Source organism: Schistocerca serialis, chromosome 4 (genome assembly GCF_023864345.2).
Source record: "Schistocerca serialis cubense isolate TAMUIC-IGC-003099 chromosome 4, iqSchSeri2.2, whole genome shotgun sequence".
NCBI lineage: Eukaryota > Metazoa > Arthropoda > Insecta > Orthoptera > Acrididae > Schistocerca > Schistocerca serialis.
Genome location: NC_064641.1, coordinates 538,165,514 through 538,179,841, shown reverse-complemented (window position 1 = coordinate 538,179,841; position 14,328 = coordinate 538,165,514). Strand labels below are relative to the sequence as shown.

At 38.6% G+C, this 14,328-nt stretch overlaps 1 protein-coding gene across 2 annotated transcripts in view; it reads left to right on the top strand.

Moving 5' to 3' along the window:
* Nucleotides 1-14,328, top strand: part of LOC126475257 (ubiquitin carboxyl-terminal hydrolase 10-like) — a 141,482-nt gene that overhangs the window by 39,407 nt on the left and 87,747 nt on the right. Inside the window, exons 3-4 of one of the 2 annotated variants that reach the window (XM_050102970.1) lie at nt 4,101-4,214; nt 10,817-12,526. In XM_050102970.1, coding sequence (XP_049958927.1) covers nt 4,101-4,214; nt 10,817-12,526 — 1,824 coding nt within the window. The remainder of the gene's footprint in view (nt 1-4,100; nt 4,215-10,816; nt 12,527-14,328) is intronic. The other variant, XM_050102971.1, reaches the window with a different exon arrangement.

Genomic DNA, 14,328 nt, shown 5'->3' with positions numbered 1-14,328 from the left:
TCGACCATAGTGGTATCTGTTAGGTCACCAGTGCCTTTCGCACTATCCCTGTGAATAGTCTTCTGGTTGACACTGGCAATCCCCCCCCCCCCCTCCCTTTTCATTTGGTGGTCCCAGCTCCTGGTTTCCTGTGCCATTGCTATCCGCTCTTTCCCTGCTCCTCTTTTTGGGGCCCTCACCTGCCCACTGCCTTCCCTTAGCTGCGTTGGGCTCCACTTCGCTTCTCTATATCAGAATGTCCATCTTCCCTCTTTGTTCTGTCCCCATGTTCTGCCAGGTTTGCCAGTGCTCCACAGCATTTTTATTTGCCACCATTCAGCTGACATACATTTTTACTCCTCCTTTTTCTCCATTTTTTGCATTATATAGAGGTTTAATTGGCATATTTTTATGTGTATTGTTCTGATTTTATTGATTCTCCTCACCGTGGATGAGATGGTATAATGTGGACACTTAAACATGGCAGTTTTGTGTGGCGGGTGTTTTGAACTGTGGTTGTGTTAAATACTGGTAGAGGGCGGGCCTGAACTACCTCATTTACAACAGTTTGCAGTGGCATGGTACCTGTTACTGAATGCGTTGTGTAGTGGATTGCTCGTTGTTTTCATTTATAATTTTGAAATGAGTGAAAAGACCAATCCTGGCTCATCACAGAGTTAGATTACAGTCCTCTTGAAACCAGAAGGGCTGAGTGGTCCCTGTGACCATATGTTAGTTATGGTTTCCCAGAAACACATAACATGGCTGGAGGGTGGCTGCCGTGCAAGTGTGTTTCTCTGCACCACTCCTTGCTCTTCCAGTGGTCATAATTTTAGTTTGTTTGCATTTGTGGCTGACTTCTAGTTTATAGCATGCGCACTTTGCGCTGAAGTGACCAGGAAACGAGACCTCACAGCGGAATTCGACCATGCCGAAAGTCTTCCCTGTGTGCAAATAGTTACTTTTCATACTACTTCTACTAGTAAATATCTTGTCTGTAGTGTTGTGAGGTATGGACCGTGTGGCTATGAATGCCCACGAAAGGTCACAATCAATATTTCAGGTTTCCTAGTTAACGAATTAAGTGGGAAACAAAAATGTCGAGTAACCCCTAGAAGCGCTCTGTTCATCAGCAGGAAAATGCTGGGGCTTCTGAACAGAAACAATTTGTTGAGAGCTTAACTAGAGCTACGAGAAAGGAAAAAAAAAGCAAAAACCATTTCAGATAAATACTGCATAAGTTTTTGCAAAACCAAACTTTCCTGTCAGAGTTATCAATCACTTTTTAAAAAATAGTCATTTTCTCAAATCACTGAGGTTTGTCTTCAAGCACATAGGGTGACAACCTTTTAAATTTGTATGTTTAATCATTAAATAAAATTATTTGCATGATTTGCCAAAAATCGATGACCCACATTGTTTGCCAGCAAGAGGATTCCTTTCAATCCTCCATGTGAAGATATTTTCACTTACTGTCCTGCTGACGGATACAATGCATCTCCTTGTCTGGTTTTAGGCATATTTGTGCCCTTCTGTTGGCATCTAATGCAATTCACCAGTCAAGGCGACTTTATTCAATTCTTTAAGCATTTAGTGACTTCCAGTACATATGCTTATGCATGTACCCTGTTACATGTGGCAAGGAGCTGGTAATTGTAGATTATATGGATGCTCAGTTGTTATTGTCATTGTTCAACATTAAAATTAATGAGTGACTGGTTGCATTGTGGTTTGACTTCCTGCTGAAATGATCCAGTTATTGACAGTGATGTCAGTCTATTGTCCAGGCAGATGAGACACATGAGAGGATTCTACTGAATTGAGATACTTCCTCCACACTTGATGCAGCATGTGTAAAGACCAGTGCCTGCATGATCTTGGAGATAGGTTGTACTGGTAATTGACAGCTCACAATCTGACTCCAGTCAGATGATGTGCTTTGAGCATTGTGTACTTGAATGTCACACTGGTGGTCAGTATTGGGGCCACCAGCAACCCCATATGGTGATGCCGAACTAGTCCATTCAGTGTGCTGACAGGAGGGCTTGTTCTCCAAAACAGTAGGTGTATCTGATTAAGTTGTTCAGCGTTGTATAAACTTGTAACAAGCTGTAGGCATGCCAGTCTGTTCTGGTAATGGAAGTAAACATCATGACAAGTCTTTTGTGTTGGCGATTTGCGCAACAGCTATATATAAATTACAGTGGTTCAAAAGAAAAATGTCTTTTCCATGTTGCCCATTAAGTTTTCTTTGTTTGTCTTGTGCGCCGAGACATGTTTTGCCTTAATTACAAGGTATCTTCTGTGGGGTGTCATGAAATATCATACAATTTTTTCATTTGTACATACAGGTTTATAGAAAGAAATGACACTAAACGCACACAAATGTCGCTTAAATTGCTATACGTTGAAAACAGTGACAAAAAGGAAAGTTCAGCTTTCAACCAGTTTGTCACGAGAGAGAAAACTGTTTGGCTTAGAAATAATGAATTAGATGCTGATCTGTAAGTGCACTGTCCACTTTATTGTAAAAATCTCAGTGAACTAGTTTAGATCTATAACCTATAAGTGCAAAAGATAACCGATATGTGCAAACAAAAAAATTGTGTGATATTTCAGGATACACACTGAAGATGCCTTGTAATTAAGGTGAAACCCGCCTAGGTACACAAGATAAGTAAAAAAAGTTAGTGTGCAGCATGCAAAAGGTGTTTTTCTTTTGAACACATGCTGAATTTTCAGTTTTGACTCTCAAGATTAATACTACGAGTATATTGAGGATATAGTAAAACACTGGGCCACGTACTTGCTGAAGGGACATAAACATCTCACAAATTCATATGGCAGCTTTCTTGTTTGAAGATCGCACTAAGCAGTGCTGTCAACAATGGTATGTTTGACTGCCTGCAGAATGTCAAAAGCATAACAGCATGCTTTAAATGTAGGTTGTATGAATACATGAGTAACGTGTAAGTACATACATCGTCTCCAAATGGTGTGACACCCAACAAGAAACTATCATTTGGTACTGATTTTCTGGGACAGCCTTTCTAAAAAAAGAGAATTTGTCCCTCATTGCTACACACTTCCAGTCTCTGTAGACAACTTCTACAAATACATAATTGTAATCAAGTCTTGACAGTATCTATTCTCAGTTAGGAGCAAGTTCATTTACGTACTTTGGTAGGATTTGGGATAAGTGGATAAAATCCACCAGAAAATTGAAACTGATGTGTGGCCTTTGAGATGTAGTCAGGTGACTCAAAATACAGCATACTGCCTATTTGTCTAGTGTCTACGTTTGAGTCTGACCCCCAATAACCAATTATCACTTATAATCAATGTATAGTATACTGTGTGTTTCCATATCAGTATGAAAGTATAAAGTAGTGGGATAATTTGAGATGGAATACCAATATTAACTAGTGTAGATTGTTACCACTTAGAGTGTGGACATGTATATTTACAAGTTGGATAAGCTAGCCCTTCAGATGAAGGAAATAGGAGAAAGTGCACGTGCCTTCCTTCAATCTCTCCAACAAAAAGTTCTCTCTCTCTCTCTCTCTCTCTCTCTCTCTCTCTCTCTCTCTCTCTGTGTGTGTGTGTGTGTGTGTGTGTGTGTGTGTGTGTGTGTGTGTGTGTGTGTGTGTGTCACATGAGAAAGGAATTTGTCTAGTAACTTACCCAGCTGCGCTACTTTTAAATGTGTGTTACTTCCATGCAACACCTTCTGTATATGGCGAGTAGCAATATATTCTGATTTATGTTGTTACAATATAAAGTAGAATTGTTTCCTGTTCACTCAGGTGCAAAAAAGTTACAGGGAGAAGAAATGTAATACTCTAGGATAGAACCCTTACTGAAATATCTGAAATCCCTGTATTTCCACTTTTGTAGTCACATGCTGTGCATGGGTGTACTTACGATCCTTAATGCGTTTTGTGTACGATTCATATAGTATGTTGTTTATGGTGATGAATGAGTTACATATTTAGATTTATCCTTTTGCTCATGTGTGTTGTATGACTGATTTAGGAAGTAAATAAATATCACCTTAATTACCTGACTATTACACTATTTTTCCACATTTAATAATTCTTGTCTTTATTGATTGCATCCAGCTGTGGCTTCTATTCCTCATCCCACTCTACAGGGTGTCTTTCTCCCCCAACCACTCTTTACTTCTGGTCCGGCCACACTTGGTGTGCCAACACTGCCACCGGTGCCGGTAACAGGTAACTTGCCAGTAATGCTACGTTCCTGAATGGTGCCTTGATTTGGCTTTCTAGGGATTTTTTGTGAGAGGGGTTTGAGTGTCTGGGGCTAGTGGTTTGTTATTGGATGCCTCAAACTTCCCATTGCATGTAACATGCTTAAGGTGTGTGTGTGTGTGTGTGTGTGTGTGTGTGTGTGTGTGTGTGTGTTTCTTCAGTCTTCTTTCTTATCACTGTTTAAAGAATGGAACTTGATAGTAGCAACTGATAATATAGGCATTGATAAATTCCCTCTTAAAGATTGTATATCAGCTTTTCTTATGAATATTTGCCACAGGTACTAGAACTTCTGCTTGCTTGTTCCAGCTTTTCTGGATATTTCGTTTTGTGTTTGTTCTTCTGTAGTAAACTAGAAACTTATTTTAATCTGCTTAAACATTTTGGATAGTTGCATGGTGATTTGAACTAGTAATTGCACGTAAATTTGCAATACAGTTGGCACCTTGATATTCACTGCTCTATCATGCATTCTCGTAAGTACTATAGAGAATATGTAGTGTTCTAAAAAGCTTATGGGTTGAATTTAGCAAAATCAGTATTGAAGTAATACTGTTTGTTCTGCTAAAACATTCCTTGTGTGTGAAGTGTTCTTCTGGTGAATTTGATGGCTTCTTTTCATTTATTCTGTAGTCTTCCTTGCATGTTATTTATTTTTACTCAGAAAAAAGTGCGGAGTTTCTTTTTGAAGAAATGGTGCCACCAGAATTGTGATATGCAGTACCTCAAAAAATATGCAGTACCTCACAAGTAACGGACATGGATAGCAAAGAATGAACTATGTTTTCTGTACATCTGTTAAGTTGTATTATAATGAAAATACAAGAAACATGGCCATCATGGTTATTATGAATAAAGTTTGATATGATTGCATTTCATTATTATTTGTGATCAAAAATAGAAACATTTAATTTTTAGGCTTCTGTATTTTGTACTCATTAATCTCACATATGATTTCTCTCTTTGTATTTTTTCCCCTAAAATTATTGCTGGTGTGTGTGTGCGCGTGCATGCGCTAGTCAGTTCAGATGTACAAAGGGAGAGGTGTGTCTTGATTGCAGGTAGATGCAGCAGGCAAGTAGTTTTTGCAGGAGATAATTGGGATGTATGATTATATCCATCTCATGGTAGTGTTATCCGCCCCGATAGCTGAGTGGTCAGCGTGACAGATTGCCGTCCTACGAGCCCGGGTTCGATTCCCGGCTGGGTCGGAGATTTTCTGTGCTCAGGGACTGGGTGTTGTGTTGTCTTTGTCATCATTTCATCTGGCGTCGAATGTAATAAGACCTGCACCAAGGTGACTGGACCTGCCCCGCAAGAGGCCTCCCAGCCATTGACACCAAACGCTCATTTCCATTTCCATGGTAGTATTATATTGATTGTTGAGATGTCAGGTCATAAATGGATGGGGAAAATTAACTGAAAATAGGCGATATTGATCAGTGAAATTTTATATGCAATAAGTATATCTCCCACTTTAATTAAATCTCCATTAATATCAACCTAATTCACATACTTGACAAAATTATTTAATTGGATTGGTAAAAACTCTACTCACCAGGCAGAAGCAGAACACACACACAAAATACTGTTGTAATTGACAAGGTTTTGGAGCCAGTGGCTCCTTCGTCAGGCAGAAGGGTTGAAGGGGAAGGAAGAAAGGTGAAGGAAAAGGACTGAAGAGGTCTAGGAAAGGCGTAGATTTCGGGAAAGTCACCCAGAATCGCGGGTCTGGAGAGACTTGCTGACGGGACGAGGACGGACCTGGCTCCGAAAGCTTGCCAAATATGGCAATGTTTATGTGTGTGTTCTGCTGCTGGTGCTTGGTGAGTAAATTCTTTATCTATCCAATTAAATAATTCATGAATATAATAGAGGGAAACATTCCACATGGGAAAAATATATCTAAAAACAAAGATGATGTGACTTAGCAAACGAAAGCACTGGCACGTCGATAGACACACAAACAAATACAAATATACACACAAAATTCTAGCTTTCGCAACCAACGGTTGCTTCGTCAGGAAAGAGAGAAGGAGAGGGAAAGACGAAAGGATGTGGGTTTTAAAGGAGAGGGTAAGGAGTCATTCCAATCCCGGGAGCGGAAAGACTTACCTTAGGTGGAAAAAAGGACGGGTATACACTCGCGCGCGCACGTGCACACACACACACACACACACACACACACACACACATCCATCCATCCACACATATACAGACACAAGCAGACATATTAAAAGGCCTTTTAATATGTCTGCTTGTGTCTGGATGTGTGTGTGTGTGTGTGTGTGTGTGTGTGTGTGTGTGTGTGTGTGTGTGTGTGTGTGTGGGCGCGCGCGCGCGAGTGTATACCCGTCCTTTTTTCCCCCCTAAGGTAAGTCTTTCCGCTCCCGTGATTGGAATGACTCCTTACCCTCTCCTTTAAAACCCACATCCTTTCATCTTTCCCTCTCCTTCCCTCTTTCCTGACGAAGCAACCGTTGGTTGCGAAAGCTAGAATTTTGTGTGTATATTTGTGTTTGTTTGTGTGTCTATCGACGTGCCAGCGCTTTCGTTTGGTAAGTCACATCATCTTTGTTTTTAGATACAATTAAATAATTCACATACTTTTGATACGACTAGGATTAAAACTTCAATTCATCATTAATCCAAGTTGTTTGAGATGTTTAGTTACATATCTTCTTATTAATAATTGATTTATTTATCTTATTAACCTTCCCATTGCCACCAATTTCAGTATGGAGAGAAAAAAACACAGGAGAAAAAAATGCAGAATTAATGGGGGGTGGGGGGAATTACATTGTGCTTATAGGAATCAAATACCGGTCCTAAATCTAAAGTTCATTGATTTACTGGATAAGGTTTCTGGATCACATATATGATGATTAAGAATGCTCAGTTATGTATTGATTTTTTTCATTTGTGAGCCTTTCATAGCAGGTGGTATACAGATGACTTGTTACACACGAGTCAGATTTGTTTGACATGCCTGAGCCTCTCCCTTGTGTCCCAATAGTAGCCACGCAGCCAAAATTCAGTTCTATTATCGTCCAGTCTCCCCTGGCAGCAAAATAGTATTCACTCTGAAAAGTTTTCCATATGCCAAGATTTATGTTGCTGGGAATTGTAGGGCTTAGCTCTAGTCCATCTGCACTAACTGCTAGTGTCAAGGCAGTTCTGTTTTTTGTTTTCAGTTGTTCTCAGTTAGATACTGCCATAATACTATGCACATCCCAATAAACGGGTATCTAGTTGGCATTGCCAACCTGGTGTAGAGGATAAGAGTGCCACTTCTGCATTTGTATTACGTGCCTGATCTCTCAAAAGAAGAACTACAGTGAACTACAAACATAAAATGACAATCGATAACTAAACCCACAGCAACTGGAATACCAACAAGCAAAGTGAAAACTCTACAAACTTACACAGTAACCTAACACACGTCATACATATTACGAATCATTTTGCTTCTCATCACTCTGCAGCTTCTGATAAGACACTTCAGCTTGCAACCTTTCATTTTTATGACAAAATTAATGTAGATTATCAAAATTTTGTGGGCTAGTTATAATGAATTCCAAAGTATAACTTCTTTCACAATTATGTAGCATTTTAATTGATATGGTCTCCGCGTCTGCCCCTTTAAAATGAAACAGTGAACCATTTATCATCCTTACGTTTCTAGCACATCATCAGAGTTACACTCCCATGATCAACAATCTGTGGTAACTGAAGTAATTAATGTTAAGGTTAGTATGCATTCCACAATCTGACAAAATGATACATCCTTGATTTTCTTCTATTTGAAAACAAGTTTATTTAGTCAGCTATGAGAGATCTACAGTTTATTGTGGATGTGAACAACTTAACCCTTTCAATGCCACAGACTTGCTGTCTGCAGTCCGTGCTGAGGCACCTTTTGTTACAGCAGTATTGGTCACCAAATGCTGGTGCCCGTGCTGAGCGATAGTGTTCTGGTTAATATGAGATAATTGTCATCTGATCTTACAAAACTGTTAGGTGAGAAAATTTGAGTTGTGCCCATCTTAGTGAGAGAGACCTTCACTCAATAAAGAACTGAACTTATTTTCGTTATCCATCATACTGTGCAACGTCAAATTAAGTAAAACATTGCATTAAATTTTGCAGAGGTAAAAACCTACTTTGTAAACTTTGCATGTGGTTGGTTTCAGCTCATACATTGCAGCGAATGAAATGTTAATAAGATATTGAAATTTTGTTTAAATTGAGATCAGAACAGTGTCTCATCTCATTCTCGAGTTATTGGGTTTTATATCTGGGAGAACACCTGCAGAGGTCCTCTGCAATTTAGGAAAACCCAAGTGACATGCATATACATGTCCATGGCACCTGGGGAATGGCATAGAACAACATTTATACATGCCAGTGGAAGATTTAAGAATTTCCATGTAGGCAGTGTACTACTGGATTTCCTTGAAAGCTAGAAAAAATTTCTAAACCGGGGAGAGTGTTAAACATGTGCTTTTATTTGATGCTTAAAGTATTAAGTTATAGAATAACATAACAAAAAGAATATATGCCTTAAACTGAGTTGAGAGTGTAGTTTAGCCATTTCTGTTAACTGAACTTTTAACACATTCTACAAACAGCAACCATAATCTCCAAAAGCTGTGAAGTTACTAGTTATGTGCCATTATATATTCTACTATCAACTAATCAGATTTTTAAATGATGTAATTATAGCTTTATAATCATTCAAATAGAAGCAGATTAGTAAGATTTCTGTCTTGTATAATTTTAATTGACATAATTACCCACCAAAGGTTGCACAATGACCAAACATAGGCTAACCCAGAATTTGTTTTTCTCTATCATGTTTTATTTTTGGTGGGTTTACCTTTAAGAGAGTGAAGTTAAGATAGCACAGTACCAGAAGTTTCGCGCATCTACAGATTACATTGTGTTGTTCAGTTTGAAGTAGTTATCCACAGCAACATCCAGTCATACTGCTCTGGATGCAGCAGCACCAAACACAATCACACCTGAAATATCTGTTAAAATGGGGTAAAATTGTTGCCCCATCCTACTTACAGACTTTTCATAGTTTTCTGTGATACCCCAGGATACACTGTCTCTGCAAGTCCTACGTATGTTATTCATGTATATTGCCTCTATAAACAAGGGTAATGAAGGACTCAGCTGGAAATGTAAGATTACAAATTAACTAAGTAGCTAAAAATTTAAAACCAGATTATCACAAGGATGCTAAAGACCATAGCAAAAGTTTTTATTATTTTGTGTAAAGCCCCTTTTAACTATAAACTGTGTTGCGATTGGCTACTCAAGATGAGTGAGTCTACTGCAGGGCCTCTGGCATTTTATTCCTGTACTGTATCTTGGCTGTTTCGAGTGGTCATTTTCGGTTACACATCAGTGCCTAAATTGTATATGGTGTGAGAGGTGTCTGGTGTGCATTTTAGCAGAATGTGAAAATGAAGTTAGGAAGGATTATTCTATGAAAAAAATCGAACTATAACAACAAAATGTAGGAACAAGTAATGATGATAGTCTTCTTTACCACAGCAGAATTCATAGTAGAAGTTCTTGTCAAAGGTTGTGTGGTAATTACACTCCTGAGATCTAAAAGAATGAGAAAAGTGTTGCCCAAACATTTCGGAATATATACATTTATTTGCTCGGGGAAATATGTAGTTTCAAATACGTCAAACAGTGTTTAGAACACAGTAAATAGTGCTTTTTTTTGCTTTATCCTTTGTATCTTATTTTCTTGCTAATTGCTAATAAACATAACAAATTATTTTTGTCATCAAATAATTCTGATGTTTTTCATTTTTCAGATAATTTGTCATTAAAATACATTTATCTGTGTATGGTTTTATTCATGTATAATTCAGCCTTTTCCTGTAAAGTCTAAGAACTATATTTCTTTCAGAGATTGTCTCTCTTGTAGGAGAACATTAGTAGAAAAAAGTGCTAGGACCATGTGTAACCTATCAGTGTGTCACTATAACAGAGCAAACAACACAGTAAAGTTAGGAAGATGCAGAAGCACTTTTTTTTTTTTTAATGGAAGTAAGATTGGCCAGAGTAACTTTAGATGCTGGCAGACATTGCCATTGGCCACTGTTTCTGTGCTTGTGTGGTGTGCAGCATAATTGAAATTTAAAACTCCACATCATAAGCTCGGGATTAAGTTTGAGTGCATATCAAGACCTAGTGCAAATATCAGATGTTAGTACATTGGGCGTATGAATGATTTATCCAGTACTGCAGAAACTGTTAGATGTGAATATTCCGCTGCAGTTGCTTATTCCACATAATCATGGCCTAATTGTGTTCTGAAAACTAGTCATATAAATGCTTCATAGCACATACTTAATTCACATGAATTATAGGTTCAGTAGCAAACAGCATTTAGCCAGGTTGTGTATGTTATAATGATGTTATTATTTTTTCTCACTTGTATGCTATACATTTGGTATTGTGACAATCATTTATTGTGTATGGTACTGTTTGAGTGTTTTACTCAGTAAATTGTATTAAAGTTTGGTTTCATTTTTCAGAGGTTGAATCCACTGCTGTTGCAGCAGCCGCAGCAGCTGCTGCTGCACAAGAAACTGCTAACCCGAACCCTGTAGCAGCTGTTGCACCGGCATTGCATCACCATGTTCGGGATCATTCACCCCAGCATGTGACTTCACCACCAGCACAGTCACCGTACCACACTGCCTTGCCCCATCCTCAGCCACCTGGTTCTGTAGTGCCCATACCTCCTCCCCCATCATCAGTGACTGTACCAGCCCCTGCTATGACAACAGTTTATCAGATGGTTGCTCCACATATTCCTAATGTTTTTGTCAGCAATTTGACAACTAATGTTAATGTGCATGGTTACAATACCCCACCATATGGTAGGCACATACCTCCTCAGCAAGCTTACCAAGTACAAGATGTCAATAGCACACCAAGAGACAGTACTAGCAGTTCAGGAAGGCGCCAAAAACCAGGAAAAGTTGGATCTGCCAGTAGGAGACAGGAAATTCAGCATCAGTTTCGTGGGCATGATGTGCAGCCAGATACTTCCCCCGGTGGTGCATCTTATCAAGTAATCCCGTTTGTGCATCCATTTACTTACTACCAGGCTCCAGAACATACGCCGTCTCAGCATGCAGCTCCCGGAACACATTTTTTTATGCCAGTATATCCTGCTCCTGTGTACCCTCCTTTTCATCAGCAACCTGCTACAGCAGCACCAGTTGTGTATGGTACAGATGTATCACAGCAACATCCTACAGAAACAGTTGAAGCAATCAGCTTCCCTACAGAAACAGTTAGAGATGAACGATCAACGGATGGGTACTGTGTTGAACCGTCTTCAGTTCCAGTTGTGGAGCCAGTAACTGCAAACTCTGTAATTTCAGATTTGAATGAGCAAGAGACTACTGAATATAATCAAACACCAGAAACTATTCCTAGTGAAGGTTTACAGGTTACCCCATTGTATGATTCTTCATTCTCTGTAGTTAACACAGAATCGTCGAGTTTCCCGGAAAATCAAACCCACAATTTTTCTGGTGATGGAAAGGAACACAGTGGCAATGCATTTGTAGAAGAGGAAAATGAAACATCTACCCTAGTTGATAGGAGAGACAGTGATGGAAACAGTACAGTTATCAACAAAAGTGAAACACCAACTGTTGCGAGCAGTGAGACTGTTGAGACTGTGAGAGTTGAAAACAGTGCTACTGCTCAACAAGAACCGGTTTTAGTTGATACTAAGGCCAAAACAAATAACTTGTCACCTGATAGTCCTCCAAAATCATCTGGTTCTTTTCAAGAGACCCTTGTTACAAAGTTACCCAGTGCTGCTGATACTACTACTACTACTACTACTACTACTGCTGCTGCTGCTCAGATTCCAAGGCGTACTGCAGTGAACACGACAGCAGCTCTTATCAATAGTGATGAAGTAAACCAAGCCTCAACACCTGGCTCTGGACGGTCATGGGCCAGTCTTTTCAGTCAAAACTGGCACAGCTCTCCTTCAGCAGCTGCACTTACGAACACTGTAATTACTGGAACACCAAAGCCACGTGCAACTGTACGGCCATTCCAGAGTGAGTTGATGGCTTCAGCTGATGGTCCAATTTCCAGCTATAAAGCTCAAGATTCTCAACCGTTAATGGATGCTCCAGCACCTGCTGTTGATACCAAAAACTTTCCTCAGCTCACAAAGTCTGCTGCAGATAATCCTCACCTCTACAGATTGGGAGGTAGGCACCAAAATAAAATACTGATACGTAGGCCAACATAATATAGTGTACCAGCAAGATATTTTTGTTCATTGTTATGGTTCAGAAATGATTTGTTTAATATAGCTGTGTTGCATCTCTTAATGTCAGATGACGCACAGTCCTGCTTACTCTGAAAACTTTTACTACTGTAAGTTTTGGTACAGGATATTTTCTGCCAAAATGATGTCTCTTTGTTTTAAATTATGTAATTTCTCTTAGTGTGTATAAGTCAAATAAATATAATGAAATAAAAATTTACTTTTCATTTGTATAAAACTAAATTTTAAGAGTGACAAGTTTCAGAATCAAAGTTAAATATGTTTGTTGTTTAAACAACTTAAGAGACTTGATGAATAATTATACTGTGTACTTAAATTGTTATATACACCACGAGATTGCCAAAACTTGTACTGGTGGTGCAGAAGATTGTTAGAATAAGTTAATGCAGATGGTAGTATGTTTTTTGTTAATAAATGTAAAAGCCCAATGTATTAGGTTGTAAACGTTGTATGCTTTAAATTTGAAGATGTTTGCTCATACTGCATTGTTACTTCCACTCATAACTGTGAAACTCATAGGAAGTTGTTACACTATGCACAGAACATTTTGAAGAACTTCCTGTGTCAGTTACATAATTGAAATGTGGTAGTGGTAACTGAAGATTTAATGTGTTTTACAGAGATGCAGAAGACAACAGTATGAGGGTTGATCAACACTTGTATTCTCAGATAGTGTGAAAATGTGCTGTCAAGGGATTGTATTTTTTCAGTTGAATTGAATACTTAAATTAGATTTATTTCTTGCCATAGGTGCAATAATGTTCATGAAGTTTGATCTTCTGGAACTGAGTTATTGCTGTCTGTCTGTCTGTAGGTCCCTGCCTCTCAGTAGATATTTCTCAGCCATGTAATGTCATTTGTTTTTGTGATTAGTTATAACCCTTTATCAGCTTTCCAGAGAGTGATTTTGATTGCATATGTTTATTAACCCATTCACCTCCTGTTTAAGTAATGAAATTTGCAATGTGACAAATTTTCGGATATTGTGTGTATGATGTGCCATGAAGAATTTGTCTGTGTGAAGTGCAACTTCTATAAAATTCAAAAACAGATTTCCATGTTGCCCATGATCTCAACAGACCTTACATCTTCTAGAGGGAGCAGTTCTGTTTGCAGTTGACTTAGTTTTCGCTGGAGAATAATTCCAGCTTTTTCCTTGAAGTGTAAGTGGCTCATTGCATTGCTTCTTGGCAAGATAGTCACCTAGGGGAATTTTCTCCTGTTACTTGTGAATTTCATGCTCTTTGGATCTAGGTTCAATATGTGGTATGTGACATTTGCATTCAGCATGACTGTATCTTGGAAAGTTAATTTGATAATCCACATAGCTTGTTATAAGTGGATGAAAAGATAAATGCTTCTCAGGCATGTCAGCTCTTTGTTTGTTGTACTCTCCACATATTCTGATATCTTCTGAACAGTTGATAGAAAGTAAATATCATTCAGCCCATACTACAGTAATCATATTACTAGCTGATTTTCATATCAGTTCTTCCTTTTATTAGAAGGACTGGTCTAGAGGGTTGGCATAATTTCGTCAATGGTTTTAAGAGTCAATTTCCAGCAAATACTTTAAAATTATAGCAGTACCCTATACCTGAAGAGCATTTGTAATTGATTTTTATAAATATCTCTCTCTTTCATGGGAATATTACGAAAAGGACAGTTTTAACTACTCACCATGTAGCGCAGATGCTGAGTTGCAGATGGGCACGACAAAAA